The following is a 21191-nucleotide window of genomic DNA, read 5'->3' as shown; positions in this document are numbered from 1 at the left end:
GTAATGCTTTTGCTAGTGCATTAATTGTGTTAGAATATTACACAAAATATGTTCACATAAGATACAGGAAAAAAAAAAGTCACGTTTCTTAATTTATTTTATTACAATTAACGAATAAAAATATACAAGTATATACTTACATTTTATTTAAGAAACGACTAGTTAACTATACCACAATTAATTTAACCTGACCTAATGTCATATTGTAAATTCAATAAAACCCGTATGTGTACCAACATTTCAACAATAACCCAACCAGCTTTGCTAACATTGTTACACTTGTTGTTTGAGAATTTAATTTCTACATGTGTTTACTTTTTCAAAATTTCTAGTGATTACTTATATGTTATAGCTTCTTTTTTTAACCACTACATACGTTAATTAAAACTGGAGTAAGCTTACAGATTTTAAAGGAGCGTAGATATGCCAAGTCTTGCTGGTTCAATATCAGTGTAAACGCTGACAGTTTCATCATAATTAGTACAGCTGAAAATAGCATCAAACCAACAAAATATGACTTATAAACTCTTCCTTAACACCGTAGGCTTGATCCATATTGAGTAATAAATTCTCTTTTAAAATAAGTTGGTTTTCACATTTGAAAACAAATATAATAAAAAGTTTTTGTCTTGAACATCACCCTATATTGCTTTAACCAATCACCAGTCAAGCTAAATATATTTTTAGGAGTTAATAACTTCCATCACTCAAACAAAATCTGAAAATAGTCACTCTTAACAGCTACAAAGCTGGCTATCATATAGACATCTATTCCATTAGAAACAATGTTTTAGCACAATTATGTATTTAAATAGTATACAAATGTTATCCAAACACACAAAACTAATGTGTATTTTGTTCTTTAAGATTTCTTGCAATACACTTCACCATGTAAGCCCATATGATAAGGGTAAAACAACTAAAAGTTTTCACTATCCATAATCAGACACTTACTACTACATTTGTAACACATACTTAATCATACTTTCTATTACATTTAATAAGGCTATAAATAACTTTAAAAATCATTACCAATAATCACTTTTACTATTACATTTTTAACACGTACATTGCTATACTTTGTATTCCATTTACCAACAAATCTACGAATATGTTTAAAATATATATATATATATATTTGTGAATGACAAATTTACATAAAGAAATTGATGAGAAAACAATCATACTGTTTTAAACAAGAGTAAAATTTTTTTAAAAACTCAAATTGTAATCATGGGCTAAGAAAAACTTTCAAAAAAACTTTCAAGTAATTACAATGTGCATCAGAATAAAACTACAACCTTCCAAAACTACCACAGCCATTTTTTACTTTATATGAAAACCTGTATGCTTATTTCTATTAATTATAAGATGAATCTTTTGTCTTATAAAATTAATTTTACTGTTCAATGCAATAGTTTACACACTATTTCATTGACTTTGATCACTGAACAATTTACAGACTACATACACTATATTCCTACATGACAAAGATAAATACAACGAAATCTTTAATTCAGTCAAAAAATTTGTCTATTCAGCACAATTAGAAAACAACTGTACCTGATTAATTTAATGAAAGCAGTAATATTTCACTGAAACAGATTTCAAAAAGAATAATTCAATATTTTTGTATATGTCACTCAAAAACCACTGGGTCAAAAGATACACCTAAATTATGACTGACATTGGTACAACTGTTTTACGATGGATATGAATTCTCTTAAAAGATCAAAATATTATAGGAACAGATTAAACTACATATTCTAAAATTGAAAGTTTCTTACACTACAAACTACATATTTCTTGGAACTGAGAAGGATAATCAGTTATTAAGTGTCTGTTTAATTATTTACTGATTTACACAATGTCATGCATGCAGCCAGTATAGTTGCAAATTAACAAAGACACCCACAGTGCATCACAGAGTAGGTGATATGAGACCATCTAATAAATGATATCACTTCACTTAAAGTTGTTTCACAAGTTTAACAAGACTATCCAATAACCTGTTACAGTATATCATCTACAAAATTTTAGTAATAAATATCAGTATATAGTCAATAGATCAAATATTTCTAGGTATAACAACAAAACAATAACAGTTTTCAATTAAACAACATCAATGTTTGACACTGCTTTAAGAATAATCACATTTCAGATAATATTACTCATAACTGAGGTATTTTATAGTCATTAATTACACACATACAATCACTGCTGCTTGTGAATAAAACTGTGAAAATATTCTTCCCAGAACGAAGTACGTATTAAAAAACCATTAAACATGAAAAAGATATTCAATATATCATACAACACTTTGAAAACCTTAAAGAAACTGTTTAATGGGCAGTAAAAGTAAAATTTAGATTTTAAAGTAGCAGTTATGTACATTAAAACAAGGAAAAAACAAAAATAAATTTGACTCTTAAAAATGTTAAACTATGATATACAATATGGAAAATATGCTGGTCAGTGCTTGTTAAATATCAAGAGAGTAATAGCAACTGCTGCTGGTCAGTGCTTGTTAAATATCAAGACAGTAATAGCAACTGCTGCTGCTCAGTGCTTGTTAAATATCAAGACAGTAATAGCAACTGCTGCTGCTCAGTGCTTGTTAAATATCAAGACAGTAATAGCAACTGCTGCTGCTCAGTGCTTGTTAAATATCATAATAGTAATAGCAACTGCTGCTGGTCAGTGCTTGTTAAATATCAAGACAGTAATAGCAACTGCTGCTGGTCAGTGCTTGTTAAATATCAAGACAGTAATAGCAACATATGTAAAATTTTAGTAATTCTTAAGGATGACTTAAAACATTAGGATTTTAGAATTGTTGGAGATAATAGACAAAACAATATTCATTACCAAACAAACGTTAGCTAGCTGGCCTCAATACAAATTTGAAATAGTTTGAAACTTGAGACAAACTTTCTACCAATTACGCAGTTTCTGCAAATATCTTATTTTCATATGTATATTTTAAAGAATTAAAATTTGAAAAAATCACCATGACTTTTTTAAGAAACACTTTTAAAATGCCAATTACTAATTTTCAGGTTTTCCTACATTCTTATAAAATTTCCTTAGTTTTTATTTTATAAAACTGTAAATTTTAACTTTGTTTTGATTTAAAAAACAGTGAATACAGTTTCAGTGAGAATCCATACCAATACTAATCTATAAGAATGTGATTAAGCAGTTGCAAACTCAATAAAGTAATTTATCAGTAAATTGTCAGATTTAGGTATATACATAAATAAAGCATTTAGGCCCAAGTTCAAGTATGGAAATTTGTTCTATATACAAGAGAGGAGAGCAATTAAAACAGGTATAAATGAACACCCTTGTAGTTGTTAAGAATATGGTAAAGTTTTTTGTTATTAACAGGGCTTCTTTTATTTTTCATCTATTAATTTTGTGTTTTCTGCTGAGGATATTTACCTTAGAAGAATCAAAAAGCATGACTGTTCTTAGACATGTGTTCAAAAACTTGAGATGGAGATTTTAAATGTTGACACAAACAAACAGAACGCTGTCTGTTTCATCAATATAACAGCTTTTTCAATCCATGCATTCAATTACATACACATTTTATGAAGTATCATTATTCATATACTTTTCGATAGCAGTTGACCTAGCTTTTTTTTTCAGGTAAAAATGTAAATTGTACTTTAATGTCAATTTTATACTCAGATTTTTGTCAAATATTAAAGATGAAAATTTCAAAGCTAAAAAAAAACAAGTTAACATTTTTACATCCCATTAACAAATAATAGAATACATAATGACAAATGTAAGTTTAATAAGCTAATGTTGTTCTTATACTAAAAGATATTGGTAAACATGTTGACAAATTCACAATTTAAAACATTATTCTACTGAATTAAAAATCCATTATTTCTGTACACATTTACAAGCAATTAATAAATTCCTCCCAAAAATTTTTTGTGCCTATCCACATTAAAATTAAATCCCTTAATGGAGAAAAATCTTTTCTTCATCCTAACTTCAAACACATGAATATATTCTCAGAGGAAGTATTAAATCTAAACGTTATTCCAAATTTGTAGGAGCAGCAAATAATTTAATTTTTAACAAAATAAAACAAATAAAATTAGAAAAATCTAAATTTTACTAAAAAGTATATGTAGATCCTTTTTTTTTTTATCAAAGGTAGATTGTCACTAAATGTATGGCGTGTAACAAGATAACCATCTGTACTGGTGTTAAATCAATGAAAATACAGGCACACTTAAAGCCTAAACACAACACCTAAAGTTGATAAATGTGTAATGTACAATATATATGGTTGTAAATTCATAGATTGGGACTAGAATTTACATCTTATTCATAGGTCTATTGAAATTCACAGCCAAGAGAACACTAAGCTTTTAGTTTATAAATATGAGATACACATTATACACACTTCATATGACTAAGTTCATAGGTTAAGACCAAAATTTACATTTTACAAGAAATTAAAATGTTTATATATCTACTGAAATTCACAGTCAAGTTTACAATAGGCCTTAAGTTTATGAATATGTTATACATATTACACACTTTATCTGGTTGTAAATTTATAGAATAGGACTAAAATTTAGATCTTACAAGAAAGTCAAATATTTAGATATCTTATGAAATTCACAGTTAGTGTGTTTGTACTTATACCTTTTAGATTGTTCATTTTATTTTAATCCTAAAGAGTAGTAGAGATGACAGGACTGATTCCATGAACCAGCAATGTTGGTGGAAGATTTGCTGTTAAAATGTTCAGTTTCTCAAGATATGACTCATTGTGTTGTTCTTCTGAGGGAGGAGTTGGGAGGTGAATAAAAAGAACAGCTGTATTTTTAGCGTGTTGTTTGATCATGGCATTCACACTACCCAGATAATCATATCCAACATGGTCATTCTCATTGTCCAGCAGGGCAGTTACGTGGTCCCAGAAGATTACACTGATTGAGGCGTTAATTCTCAACATCTGTAGCATACTTTCCCACTGACTTTGGTGAAGAGAAGCACTCTCTGTCTGAGCATCCATACACATAAATACCCTTAGTACAGTAAAGCGTTTCCAGCTACTCACCATGTTGAGAATACAGGCCAGCTGCATGATGAAAAGCCAGGAATTATCAATAATAGTAACTAACCCAGGTTGGAAAAAATCCATTGGCCATACATCAATGTAGGTGACACCCTTAGACTTTTTTAACTTGTCCTTATCCAGTTTTTCAAAATAGCGAGCTAAGCAGACATTCTTCTGAAGCCAGAAGATGCTGTCATGAATCATTTTTACATACTCATTAGCAGTAAGCATTTTACTTGTTTCTTGATCTCTTAATCCCAAGAAAACCTGGTCTCGAATGGTTGCTTTGTGAAGTGGTTCAAAAACCTGATCCTTCTCAAAAAATCAACTGGAGAGCATTCATCATAAAAACCAAAAAGAATCGTATTTGGTTTCATGGCTCCAAGTCCTGCCACCCACACAAGATGATGAAAGCCTTCTCGAACTGACTTAGCTAAGGTAACCTCCACAAAAGCTTTAACCTAAAATATGGAAAAAACATTCATCCAACAATCAAAATTTATAACTACTTAAATCAACAATGAAAAAACAAAAGGTAAAAAATCAGATTAGAATACTATATCTAGTATAGTGAAATATAACATAATCCATTATTTTGTTAAAACTCTTTTAAATTTCAGTCTTTCCTACACAAAGGTATACATAAATAATGCCACATTATTGTTCAGACAGATTGCTTAGAGTTAACATCTAATACAGTTTCTTATAACTTATAATAGTGTTGTTACCCATAACTAACTAGTGCAACTTTTCTCTATAACTGGATATTTTTAGCATTAAAGATCTTACAGAACAGAAAAAGAACAATTATTATCATGAATTCTATAAACAAAAAGATATTCTGACATCCTAACTTTATTAACAATGTGTCAGTTTGCCAGCACTCAATTTTTCTATTTCCATTATTGTTATAAGCATGGAAAAATATACAACTTTCAACAACTCTAACCTACATGTCTTTGAATTTTAAGGTTACTGATGTGTGTGTGTGTGTGTATATATAACTTAAATTTGTGAACTATAATTTTCAAGATGTTTTAAAAAATAAAATATGATAAAGAAACTGTTATTTAACAGATACTATTTAAGTTTCATAACTAAATGGTAACTTTTAAAAAAAATGTTTTTATCACTTAAGTTTAGATGTGGAAGGCCATGTAAAATAAAATTTGCTGTTATCTATCATGACTGCTTACAGTTTCAGCAGCACTACATACCAGATTTAATATTACATTAACAATAGGTTTAGTATTGTGTTACAGATAACTGAACATGAACCCATAATTACACAGCTTTTCAAAAATAAGAAAGAGAATTTCAAGAACTGTTTCTTTAGTGAACAGCTTTCTTCAAAATTGCAGAAAAAAAACATATTTTCCATAATTTAAAAACTAGTACTTAGACTTATGGTGGTCACTTACTTTTAAGTATTTTTTGTGAAATATAGAACGTACACGTAAACTTGACACTTCTACCTATGTTTTTAAAATACCTGGCAACAGAAAGGATTTAGTATTTTTTAAGACATGTTAAACAGCCAACTATAAGGTAGACTTTTATATACTTATCCAATTCTCTAAGAGTTTTTTAGATAATTATCTTTACTAACTTTTAATATAGAAATTACCGAGAGGGTAGAAATTGGGGGAACATCTGGGTGCAAGCAATCATTGATTTATTAGGTTTGATGTTTTGCTGTACATTGAGATCAGGAATAATGATATTTTGGTTACTAATTCCAAAAAAACAAATTTTACTGGGATGTGACAAGAATTATCTGTTGTGAATAATTAAGGATAACATTTTTAATATTCAAGATAAACATATTCCTTATAGAAAGAAAAGGGTGGATGCAAGTTAAAAACCAGGTTGGCTGACAAAGGGTATAAGAGAAAATTAATAAAAAGCATCAAAAATTTAAGACATTTAAATTGACTGGTATTATGGGAGATTAAGAAGATCGTAGAAGATCAACAAAGTTGATCAAACAGGAAATTGGGACATCAAAAAGAATGCATTGAAAAAGGTTGGCTGAAAATGTAAAAATTAACAGTAAAAATTTCTTTAACTACTTTAAGGGTACACAAAATGTTAGAATGGGGATAGGACCCTTGAGGGATGATAAAGGAAGGCTTGTATCTGTTGATTGTGAAATGGCTGGGTTATTAAATTCTGCCTTTTCTTTGTTTTTTTGCTAGTGAAGACTTAAGTAGTACTCCTCATCTTGAACAGTTGATAGATGGAAAAAAGACTGAACAATATGATGCATTAATTCTGAAATGGTTAAAAAAAATTGGGAAGTTTAAAGAACAATAAGGTTCCTGGGCCAAATAATATTTCTCCAAGGGTTTTGAATGAGGTTAAGAATTGGATATGTGGACCACTTGCTACTAGTTTTGTAAGTCCTTGAATAGTTAGGGCCAGATTAAGGTGGGGGCTGGTGGACCTGGATCTCCAGGCCCACATTAAAAATATGACATGCGTTAGCAAATATACATCTTCCATGTCAGTAATGGGTTCAGCATTTTAAAAAAATCTAAAAACACATGCGGCTCTAGTCATCTGTGATAGGCCTAGATTTATTACAGAAAAAAACATTACTGAGACATATACACAATTTCAGATGATCCCTTAAATAGAATATTATTGAGTGGTTAGAACTGCAAGTGCATGAAAATGACAAAATCTGTCTAGCATTCAAGAGCTACTTCACGTCTTTGAACGTGTGTCTGTCAGTAATGGATACAAGAGTGGGGTCTGGGGGTTCGAACCCCCACCCTTTTTGATGCAAAGTGCCCTCTATATGCAACATATTTTTCATTATGTTTGGATTTTCTAAAATCTGAGAAAATAATCACTATTAAAATTTAAAATCAACTTGTTATATAAATTTCATTATGCCATTTTCCTTTTGAAAGCCCCCCAGTGGCATGTCTGCGGATTTACAATGCTAGAAACTGGGTTTCGATACCTGTGGTGGGAAGAGAACAGATAGCCCTTTGTTCTTTACTACAAACAAACAAAACCTTTGTGAGAAATCCTACACCTAAAGGATATTTAAATTGCCTCTATAGAGCTACTACAAGTTATAATCCCCATTTCCCAAAGGTGTCAATCGCATTCATCATGTGCTCTTTTTTGTATGATCACATTTTTAAATTGGCAGGAAACTGTAACCTGTTACAACGTTGAATGCACTTGTGAACAGACTCGAAGTCGTCAACTGTCCATTTGAATGGGCAGATTCCTCAAAACTTTATATTTTGAAAAATGCCTGTCAATGATTTTTTTTTTATTTGTCCATTAATATTATAAGTATAAGAACAAGACATTTACAGCTAGCAGGTCAACCTGTCACTTTATAAAGTGAGACATGGTATACTAATGCATTAACTACATGGATATGGCCTTGGATGAAGTCAGATGTTATACTTGTGTTTGGGGTACAAGCCACTACTCTCATGTAGTAATAAACATAGCATTTTACCATAATACAGTAATAACAGCCGTAAAAGGAAAGTGGAAGAATTCCTAAACGTACCTGATTGTTCCTGGTATACGCAAGAATAGATATAAATACCAATAAAGAATTCAAGCAAGACTGTAAAATTCTCATTGGACAAAGAGTGAAAAAAGAGATAGATATTGGATATTAGGTTAATGGACAAATGAAAACTTTTCATTGGCAGGCACTTTCAGAATAGACAAATTTTAGATTAAAGGATAGACAAATGTAGTTCCATGTTACAATTTGAAGCCATTCTAGAAAGAAAAAAAAGGTTAATTTAGATTTATTTTGATTTTTTTTTTTGGTGGTTACAAGGTCAGTCAATTTGACCAATCTCGTATAGAGTTAGAGTAGAAAAAACAGATAAAATATAAAATTTTACTGAAAAAAAGGTTTGAAATGTATTTAGGAGGTTTTAGAGTTTACACAAATGACATTTGAGATCTTTGAAGTGAAGAAAGGTATTTTTAATCTTAACATGAATTCACTTTGCACTAGAATTGGTAAAAAAAAAAAGACTCATTATATTCATAGACAAATCTTAACTATATGTGTACTTCATTAAAATGTCATGCCTTCCACTGAGCACCTTGCTTTTAAAACATGTTCTAAAGTTTCTCTGATATTTGCTATTGTATTATTTGTAACCAATAAAAGGCATAGATGTCAAAGAACTGACAGCTATAGAGTCTAACGGTGTGTGACAGTGGAATAATAATTTGGACATCTGAGCATCCTTTTCTTCAATCTCGCTGTTGTGGCTCTGCTTGATCAGGTATGGGAATAATTTTAAGCCACTTGTATGTTAGTTATTCATTTGTTTGTAGTTAAGAATGGGCTATTTGTGCTCTGCCCACCTTGGGTATCAAAACCCAGTTTCTGGTGGAATAAGTCTGCAGACAAATCGCTGTGTCACTGGGAGTACCTATGTTAGTTAGAAAGCTAGATAAACTTAAGTTTTAAGACATTCTATTTCATGTGTGGAAATATTTCACATTCTAAATTGAATAAAAAATTTCTGAAGCCATATTATTATAAGTAATTGTAATTTTCTGTTATAACCTGCAGCCGTTATAGAAAGATAAAGGGGTAATTTAAATTTATTTCATATTTTTTGTGGTGGTTACAATGTTGGTAAAAATGACTGAGCCTGTATACATAGAGTTAATAAAACACACGTAAATATTTACCATAAATATTGAAAGAAAATTAGTTTGAAGATGCTTGACTCAATTGTTCATATTGGTCGTAAAATTCTTATAAATGCTATAACAGTAGCTTATCAGTTTGGCTACCAATTTTGATTTGAATCCTTTATGTTGCATGCTCAATGCTTTTTTGGTCACACCTTTTATTTCACACCCAAGGTGTTTTTGATTAGATATCACGACCTTTGTCACCACACCAACATTAGCTTTAGGATCGCAACCAGAGTGCTTGCTTCTGTTCTTTTCACAGGTAATTAATTTACTTTAATTGATATTCCTGTCTCAAATCCCAACTTCTTCCCAAAATAGTAATCTAAAAACTTGCCTTTAGTTTGTCTATTATAGACAGCCACAAAGGGTACTCTTCAGTTATAGGGTCTGTGGCAAACATGTCCTTATTTCCAATCTTTACATGGCCTAACACATACAATCCACTCTTCTTCAGGTCATTGGCAAATTTGATTAGTGATACACAAGATCGGGGGTTTGCCACCATCAGCAAAAACTGGGGTCGCCAAAACTTGATGTGGTCCTTTCGGCTATCAAGCAATAATAAGTACTTTCTTACCTGAAAAAAAATACCAAATCATTAAATCTTTGCTTATAGATATGATCCAACAACAACTTGAAAGCAATGTTGCACTTAACTATTCACTGTTAGATAAATATTACTTCTGCTATATTTTCTCAAACTTAGAAGAAGAAAAAAATGTTACTACAAATGTAAAAATCCTTATAACAAGAAATAACCTTTTCCTGATTTATGAAAAACCTAACTTAGTTAAATGTGTAATATTTATATTGCGTTTGGAAAGTTACACATCTATGAGAAAAACTCCTAGATTTTGTAAATATTCTTAGCTTCTCATCAGCAGAAAATAAATTTCTTTAGCTTTCAAACCACTTGGGTTCTCTAAAAATTTATTTTAATGTAAAAGTAGGTGAAAATATGTCTTGAAGTGATAAAATTCATGATTGTGGACTATGATTTTAACTTTAAGTCACTTAAGTAATTTTTATGGGTATACCTTATTCTTTTTATACTTTTTATTTTACTATCATCTTAACAGTGCAGAGCTTTCTACTGAATGTTCATATATTTGTAATACAGTTTACGAATCATACCAAAACTAAACATACATATGTTATCAAGCTATAATTTATATTCAAAACATCTATTAACTATAGTCTTGCAGCAGATGGATCATGACACCTTATGCTTAATTTGGTGGAAGCAAGACTAAATTGTTCTTTGAAATAATAAAACTAAATCACTATAATTTGAAAGTCAGTAGACAGGGAAAATAAATTTTTTACACACTTTCATGAAATAACCAATCTTTTCTATTGTTTAACAGAAAAAAAAAAAAGCTTGAAGAGATTTCTAATCAAGTTCATTGCTATCTACACATATATTAACATGCAAAGTTTTATGTCTGTAAGGTATGGAAAATATTAGAATAGAAATATCTTGTTGAGGCTTTTAAGTTGATGTCAAAAACATTTCAATTTCAATTTAAAAACAATATTTTCTATCTCATGAAATAAAAGATTTGTGAAAGTGTCAACATTATTTTAGGGCTAAGTATGATATATTAAAAGAATTTCAAATATGGAAATTAGCAAGTCATATCAAAAACCACAGCTAGTATCAAGTTATGGTGGAACAGTATGCATCAAACTAATTTAGACATTTTTTGGCATTTTGTAGGTAGTATGATGTCACCCAAAAACTGACCAATTTTGGGAATGGTATGAACAGCCCTTCTGATGCAAAATAAACCTAATAGAGGCTACATGCAAGACTCACGAATGCCAAATTGTAGAATCCCTTGGATTAGTAGTTACTAAGTATTGGGGTTTGATGCGTACATAAAATCATTACATTTCTGAAAGCCATGTTTAAAATTTTAATGGTATGTTTGTTGATGTGCATTAACAATAAGGTTATTTAATTAAACTTTGGATGTAACTCTGTAAAAGGTCATTACATACACATCATGCATTTTAATACACATCATTTAGAAAATACTAGAACAGCATATATTACAGCTCATCCTTCCCAAATAATATAGGCAATAACAATTTTACTAAGATGCACTACAAAATTTCAAAGATTGTGGAACAAAATACACCAAGTTTTGGTTAAATAAATAACATTGACATTCCCTATGTTAAATTTTATTATTGTGAATTTTGGCTCTTTAGTCAGAGACTTTGTTGGGAAACTAAACATGGATATTCAGAATATCAAATTTTGTTCTTTATTGTGAGTTTTCAGCCCTATTACTAGAACTTATTTCACTTCACTTGCTCAACATAGGTTACAATAAAACAGCTGCAACTAGCAATAAAATCCAAATGTTACTGTTGAGAATATTGATGCATGTAATTTTTTTCAAATATAATTACCTATATGCAGAGATGTAGTCAAAAGTGAGTGGGACCAGACTGGGACCAAGATTGAGATCAATATAATTTTTATGCAACTAACTTTATAATCTAAATAACATTTTGGAATAAAAACAATAACTATCACAATAATATTAAAAAATAATAATATTAATAAATACTATTCAAAAATGTTATTTAAATTATAAGTTTGGTCACATAAAAAATATATTGATTTCAATCTTGGTCTTCTCCAGTTGGTCTTGATTACATCTCTGCCTATATGTCATAAGTCTTAAACAATAAGTTAAACTTTGACAGTTTTAGTGATCTAAGATTTATATAATATTAAAAATAAGTATTCCTTGTCCATGCTCTCAACATTTTTTTAGCAACAGATGGAATACTATATTATAGTTTGTTTAGAATCAAATCAAACTAGGTTAAGCCATGAAGGTAATTAGCAATTTAATTGGAGAAGATGTCCTTGTATCAATGTATTCTCATCCTGCTGACAAGTGACCCACATTTTATGTTTTGTGTCCAATAAGGCATATCTTTTTGCATGTACTGTAGAGATTTTTGTAAGACTTTAAAATTCATTTAACTGTATGACTGCAGTGTCATACAATCCATATGACATAAAGTGACTATCATTTATTTTGTTCCAAAATTAAAACTAGAAAATGAAATTGTCTGAAATTTAACAAGAACCTTCCTAAAAGTATATAGTTTCAGAAAAATAAAAATATTTGATTTTGATTTTTTCACTATTTCTAATAAAAAATTTGTTATTTAATGTAGTTATTTGCATTCAGACTCTGAATAGTTCACCTGCAAGGTGATTTTCATTTTGAGTATAAAACTACTACTTATTATCTTACAATTTTCACATTTCACTTACATGATCTTTAGAACTTCCTAAGTGAATATCAAAAGTTTTTTAACTCTTTCAGCATGGGTTCAGTCCCTGGGACTGACCTCATAACCATTTTGTGCTTGTTATAGTTTTCATGCTATAACTTTTAAATTAATAAGTGTACGTCAAAGAAATTTGGCAGATTATCAATAAACATTACAATATTTTCATATGCAAGTTTTTTTATGAAGTCTTAAGGTTTTGTAAAGCAATGTTTTTCTCATGGCTTTTTTTTTTCTTTTTGCATTATTCTTATCCAACATGCAAAGTAATTTTAATTTTAAGATTAAGAATACTTTTGTGCATCAGAAAATTTTCAAATTTCACATGCAAAATCTTTATAATGTCCAGATAGTTATCAACCATTTCTTATGATAAACTTTAAATTTATTTGTTATTTTCAGTAATGAATCTCTGTATGGGCTTGGTCGATTTCACCAATCTCTTCACCAAATTAAAAAAATTAGAAAATAGATATAAATTATGCCTTTTGTGTTCTATATTGACTACAAATTATAACACGCAAACATAAATGTTTAGACTAAATAGCTTAAATCTCATAACATTATATATTTATAATTTTGATTATATTGACCTTTCAGCCACGTTTGGCTAACAATACAGAAGTTACAATGAAGCAGCACACGTGCACTCATGTTACCACACCCAATAATATAAAACTGACCTTTAGTCTTTACAAAGTGGCCTGTCTTGGCTGTGTTTTAGTAGACTAGTACTTTGTAAAATATGGTCACATTTCAATTATTATACATTACATATGTATGTGGATTATTGTTATTTTGAAGCAAGTTTTTAAACTTACTTTTCTTAAAACATAGAACAGTAAATAAAGAAGTAAAGCAAACAATTATCTCTTCTAGTTACAACCTTTATACTCGGGTTGCTGCTTGACATAGGTCGCTAAGCCTTTAAAAATTTTGCACGTGGAGGTTTTATATATACAGTTGAATAACCAAAAAATCATAAATTACTATAGAAATACCATATAATTCCACTATAATTTATCAAGCTTAGTAACTAAGTTGTATTTGGGTCTAAAAAAATATATGAAATTTTGAGCAGACGAAAGACACAACCTATCTCCCTGAAATCTTGGTTTGAAAGAAATAGATGGCATCCAAATACGTTAAAATGGCTGAGAAAGCCACTAGAAGGACATTCTGAGCTTTCGATTGGTTATTCATGTCATATATAGAAGTAAGTGCATATAAGGGAGTGTTTACAAAAATGGAAAGAGGTGGGAAAGAGTGCCACAGTGTTTGATTTATTACATGAGCAATATCTTAGCAAATTCAAAAGATAAGAGGCTCTTATTATATATTCTAGCTTATTAATATTGGTAATTTGAGTTCCTAATTCGTATGAAACTACAGACTTAGTATTTAGACTTCACAAACATCTACTTTGAACCAGTGCTGCATTCAACACACCACGTGACACACACAAATCAATGTTTAACTGTGTTTTTTTAATATTTACTTTTAAATTAAGAAATTAAGTGAGGTATGATACTAAAATTTGAATTATAATCTACAGTTTGATACCAAACTTTTTGATATAAATTCATGAAATAGTAATTCAATAAAATTTTAATGTGAGTCAACAAATGATATGGCATGGCTTTTTACTCATTACCTGTCTGGAAAGTGTTAAGGCAAATGTTTATATTTGATTTTCCATTTTCTCTACTATATTACTAACAAGCTATTATCATCCACATAAAGTGCAATGAAATCTTTAAAATTAAGAAATGTAAATATGTACTTACCTTCATAGAATAGTCTTAAAATATTTTCTTTGGACCATATGTGTAATTTCACATCTTTACCTTTTCACTAATAGTTTAATTTAAATGTTTTATTTTCCTTTCCAGTTCTTTACTGTTGATTATTTATGTTGACACATGTCAACAGGTATTCATGGCAACAGAAAAGCATGAATGGCAGAGATATTTTAGCTTTGGGCAGAATCTTTTTGTACTGCCTAGTAATGAAAACCTTGAAGAGCAAGGCAATGCTTTGGATATTTTAAAAAAAATTATTAAAACACAAATAAAATATAATTAACTAAAGTATAAAAGTAAAACCTAAATGCAATTTAACTGTCTATCAAACTAATATGTATATGGCAAGAAAAAATAGTCAAGTGCTAGGGACATAGATCTCAACAATGGAAAAGTGGCAGTTAGCTTGTCGTTTCAAGAATAATTTATGGCCTACATTTCCTTTTTTGCTTGGAGAAATTAAGCGAGAAGTCTGCTCTTTCTCTTGGTTATAAGCATGCCATTCAAGTCTAGAAAAGACTGTTGCTTAGCAACAGATTACTGTGTGGGTGCAGCATCTACCAGAAAAGAGCAAGTAATAAGCTAATTCTTGGAATAACTTAGCCTCTGTAAAATGAAACAAATGCTTAGACTTCGACCTAGTACTTGTAGAAGCTCGTCTAGACTGTTCTAGAGGTATTGAGACAAACCTAAACAGAAAAATAAGCAACCAAACCTAAGGTATTTGAACTACATGTACTGATGTCTTAATTGTTTGTTTCAGAAGTTTCTTTCAAAGTAAAGAAATAATAACTTGGATAATATAAATCTTTGAACTACAACATACTTGAAAATGTTAGTTCATTAAACTACACTGATAGTAAAGTGCTTTAATTAAATTTTGAATGTAACTCATTAACACTTTCTGACATGCAGAGAAAAAATTTAAAAGAATGCACCAATAGTCATAGGGTTAATTTCAGAATATGACAATTTTACCAATATTTTGTAATTTTTTGTCACTTTTATATATGATTCTAAACTGCATTACCAAATTTTCACTTGACTTTTAATAAAAGTGTCAATAAAACGAAATTCATTTAAACAAATATCACGTTATAAAAACGAAATCAGTGGCAAAAATCCCTTTTAAAACAGAAACAATCATCATATCTCTGCCACACTTCATCTCAAAATTCAACTTCAAATGAGCAAGATCCACTTAAAATTTTCAACTGTGAAAATAATAAACCATGTGAAAAAGGCAAGCTGTACTTGCTCAACAACATCAGTATTGACATTTTAAAACTAAAACTTGTAGAATCACCTGAATCATGATAAATATATACACTCAAAATATATAAATTTAAGCTTTTACATTCACGTTAACAGTTAATAGTCATGGCTGTAATTAGATCTCAAAGCGACGAAGAGCTGGAGCTATGAGCTAGAAGTTTACACTTGAAAAAAAAACTCTGAGCTATTCTATGAGCTGCTATGCTGCAGCAAAAATGACATTTGAATGCAGATTAAAATCTAGTTACAATATAAGCAGATTATTTGACACAAAATAAAGTGACAACAAATACTTTATAAAACAATAAATAAAACCTGCCTGATGAAAGATGAGGGCTTGACTGATAGAGCCCCAACGAATTGGAAGTGATCGGAGGTGAAGGGCAATGACAAGCACCAGACACAAGATAATGGTAATGGCAGCATAAATAGGACTGATAACAAACATCATGACACCACAACCCACAATTCCAATTCCAGCTGTGTGCCAGGTAAAATACTTGAATGATGGCCTAAATAAAATAAAATATATACAATATAAAATCTTTTCAAAATTCAGTTTACATTGGAGATGTTAAGCACTTTTGCAGCATATTAAATTAATATAAATATTTTAGAATTTTAAATTTCAATCAGGCCTACACAGGATAAATTAACACACAATAGTGAATCAAAATGTTAAATATACTTTATGTGTCAACACTACACATTATACCAAACTCAAAATAAATTGCAGACAGGAGATATACAAAGTAAATTAACTTAATAATTGTATGAATTTATAAACATACATATACCACAAAACTTTAGTCATGTCAACTTAACAGTCTGTTATCCGGTACCTGAATTTGTACAAGATTTTAGCTGTCTCTTAGCGAACAAAAAAAAAAAAAAAAAATAAAAAAAAAAAATATACAAAATACCATCAATGATTTGAAGTTTAAGTTTGCTATGGAAGCTTATAAAATGGTTGAAACCAGTTAGAATATTGTTTCTTTTCATAAGCATTTATGATCAACTTCATGTTTATGTTAAGTCCACATGTTTAAAATAAAATAATTTTGTTTTATATATATATAAACTTTACATAACCCTTACTTTTTGCCAATATATTTGTACATGTTTTTTGACAAAAACTTATGATGAATTCTGAGAACAAAAATCTTGAAAGACTATACTAAACTATAAGTATTCATAAAAACAATTTTAGCATGGTTATTAATATATATTTTAAAATTTGTTTTAACATTTTGGTGTTTAACTAAGTATTGTCTTTTGTGTCAGTAAAAAGATTGCAATATACGTATTTCCCAAACCAACTCCAACTTCTTGACATATTTCTCTTTTACATGGATATAAATATACCCAAATGAATGGTTATTTTCTTTAAACTTGAGAATGAAGCATATTTAGTGTATATGTCATTGCGAGTCGTACTATCACAAATTAAAGCTGTGTAAGAGAAATCATTTGAAAGTAAACAATTTTCATTATTCTAACGTCTGTAATAATAGACAAAAACCCCTACATAAGTAGCCAGTAAGTACCGAGTTAATCTTACAAGCATATGGTTATTAGCTACTGTAAGACTGTATAGCACTATTTTGTTTTAAATGCTTTTATTCTAATCCAAATTCATGCAACTTACTGGAATTGAACATTTAGTTGTAGATAAAAGTTATTCTTGGGAAGATTTCGCTACTTATCTTGTAATTTTTATAGGGTTTTGTGTATTCATCCCTACCTTGTTTCTGTACTTTTTGGCATTGCCATCCCTACATCCTACTTAATTACATAAATAACTATTGTTCAGTGCTTCCCTCTATATGTAAAACAACTATTTGCATGCCACAAGCCTTGAGCTCCCATGTACATTACAATAAACTGGTTCCAATGCACCTTGCATGTAAATCATCATGAGCCAACTCTCCACCAACAAGAGTATGACACACTCTCCTGACACAAGTGACTCTCTCTATTCGATTCTACCAAACTATCACTTCTCATTTGGCAGTATTCGTGTTGTAACAATTAGTTTGTGCTCTATACAAGTTTTTTTTTATTTTCCATATCTTTGTATCAATTTCTCTGAACAAGTTTACTATTTATTATAAATTAGTGATATTTGTAACTTGAGTTATTCCGAAGTAAAATTATTACATATTTCTACCCAGTTACGGAACTTATTACTTCATTATGAAAACTTTTTATTTATTTCTGCCAACATAGTTGTGTTTGTTATTCATTTTGAATTCTCAATTGTAAGTTACCACTTTGGAGGTTATAAGTTCCATCATCACATTTACACAGGCTTCAAGTGATGGTACTCCATGGGGAAATTATCAACTTTACTTTCATTGGGAAACTGATTAGTTTTTTTTGTTTTTTTTAATTTTGCGCAAAGCTACATGAGGGCTATCTGTATTAGCCATCCCTAATTTAGCAGTGTAAGACTAGAGGGAAGGCTAGTCATCACCACCCACCCCACCAACGAATAGTGGGATTGACCGTCACATTATAACGCCCCCACGGCTGAAAGGGCGAGCATGTTTGGTGGGATGGGGATTCGAACCTGCGACCCTCAGATTGCGAGTCGAGCGCCTTATCCACCTGGCCATGCCGGGCCCGAAACTGATTAGTCCAATGAGCTGACCTTCATCAGACCTTTACTCGAGTTTGGGGCCCATACATTTTGAAATAGAGTTCGCAGACTTTGGAAAGATAAGACGTTATACTGTAGCTGGTTTTTGAATAATTTGATTGTTAATATTATTATCTGTAGTTATTTGGGTTCCATAACATAAGTTTCGTTAGACTGCTCAATACTCATAGTCAAGTTCAGGTTCAAAATTAGGCTTAGTTGTATCCTTTGTCCTATAACGTTTGCTTAGGCTTACCATAGGTCTTTGTTATTTTAGGATTTAATGGAATTCATCTTACTGGTATATCAATCATCAGTTTAACTATGTTGTTTTTCTTCCATACATCACGTCTCCTACATATGTTATTGTTGATACACACTTAATTTTATAATATAATGTCTCTTTAATTTTTGTTATTATTTATCTTTTTACTTCTTCATATTAACTTGGTTTATATGAAGCCCTTTAGTCAGGATCTGCACAAACTTATTGTTAGGTTAGGGATTTAAATATAGAGCTTAGCGATATCCTTTGTCCTGCACTGTTTGATTAGGCTTAAAAAAGTGTGTTTTATTTTCGGTTTACCTGTAGTTCTACTTATAGGTTAATCTATAATTAGGTTAAATATCTTGTTTTCTTCAACATATAACATCTAATACATTCTTTTATTTTACTACACAATTTCTTAAAATTTACAATATATCAACTATTTAATTTTTGTCATTCTTTATAATTTATACTTCTTACCATTAATTTCGTTTGTGAGGAATGATTTCTATGAGTTTGGTTTTGAGTGAGATGGTTTACATTACAAAGACATCTTAACTATGCAGGAAGATGGGTTCCCAGATTGGTCAATCAATTTATCACATTGCTATCATGTGTCCTGTTCATAGATTTGGGGATAACAGTTTCCCTCCGGTCTGATGAACTTAAAGAGGAAAAAGTATGATCCTCTTTCCAACCCACACATGGATGTCGTTTCCCAGTGGCCAGGTTTTGGATTGTAGTCGACTTGCCATGTACGGTCCATTGCACCCTAGCCACTCTACACCTAGAGGCATATCCTTTTATTCTCACCCACATTGATGTACTATATGGGATTGAGGTTCCAATATTGTGTGGTTTGGATCCCTATCCAACCATTATTCTCTTCTCAATTTCCACCCACACTGGTACAGAAGTTGTGCAGTCTTCCATTTTTGATCCTCTATTGCAAGGATCTACTCTTTAAGGGTGTCCTTTGGATGCTTTTGAAGGATGATTCTCTCTTTCTTTTGCATTGGTCCCTTTACCAATTCAATGTGGGATTCTAGCTAGTTATGTGAAAAGAGGTAATATACCGTATCGGAAGTTATAATTTTCCTATACTGAAAGTATATTTCTGATAGGTACTTACTTCCCAACCTTCCTCCCCACTGAAAACTGGTGCTCCCATTTTCTGCCAGTGATAGTTTGATAGAATCAAATAGAGGGAGTCATATGGATCAGGAGAGTGTTGTACTCTTGTTGGTGGAGGGTTGTCGCATGTGTGAGATGCATTGGAACCAGTTGATTGTAAAGTACGTGGGAGCTCAAGGCTGAAAATTTCTTTGAATATAGAGGGCAGCACTGAACAAGAATAGCTATTTATGTAATTAAATCACAGTGGTAATATATATTGTTAATGTCATATCAGTTTTTTCATCGCACTTGTAGAATGACCTCAGATGTTGATATCATACCATACAATTGGCTACAATTAGATTATCAATCATCACTGGTCATAATCTTGACTTCTTGGGACTTAATGTTGAGGAAGCTACAGTAAGAAAATAACATATGAAATATTTATAGCTGTATCATCCCTATATTCATCTCTACAGCATTTTATATTTATAAAATGTTTTTTTTATTACTTGTTTTGTGATGTTTTTTCCCCTGACTGAAAGTTAATGTATTATATGAATGTGTGTAATAAAATTTAATATTATGTATATTGATTTTTTTTTCACACCTTCATACATAATATAGAGGTTGGCTCCCTAAAGACACCAATTGTATAGAGTACAAAGCACTGAGTATTCTACATGTTACAGTCGTTTAAAGTTCATCTATTATTGACTGGTTAATTCTTGTTTCACCTGTACTTACAGCCTTTATTATAATGTGTTTGCTATTCTTCTTTGGCTACATTTCACACTGTGTCATTCTCTGGGCTTCCCATGTCCCAGGTGCTATGAATGTTCTAAAGGGTTTTCCTTGTATACAATGACTTCTACCTGCAGAGTGGACCCTTCCTTGTTTGGTTTGCTTAATGGTTGTGCCTTCAGTTCGGTCTTCCTATGTTCAATGGATTTGCAACAGCAGTAA

General features: G+C 30.5%; 1 protein-coding gene across 1 annotated transcript in view; it reads right to left on the bottom strand.

Annotated features, from left to right (window-relative positions):
* Positions 1 to 351: 351 nt before the first annotated feature.
* Positions 352 to 21191, bottom strand: part of LOC106460662 (solute carrier family 12 member 9-like) — a 95151-nt gene continuing 74311 nt past the window's right edge. Inside the window, 4 exon segments of the mRNA XM_013920388.2 lie at positions 352 to 5418; positions 5421 to 5553; positions 10134 to 10376; positions 16517 to 16709. Coding sequence (XP_013775842.2) covers positions 4703 to 5418; positions 5421 to 5553; positions 10134 to 10376; positions 16517 to 16709 — 1285 coding nt within the window. The 3' untranslated portion in view covers positions 352 to 4702.

Source organism: Limulus polyphemus, unplaced genomic scaffold (genome assembly GCF_000517525.1).
Source record: "Limulus polyphemus unplaced genomic scaffold, Limulus_polyphemus-2.1.2 Scaffold812, whole genome shotgun sequence".
Taxonomy (NCBI): domain Eukaryota; kingdom Metazoa; phylum Arthropoda; class Merostomata; order Xiphosura; family Limulidae; genus Limulus; species Limulus polyphemus.
Note: the sequence above shows the minus strand (reverse complement) of the source record. Positions and strands in the feature narration are given on the sequence as shown.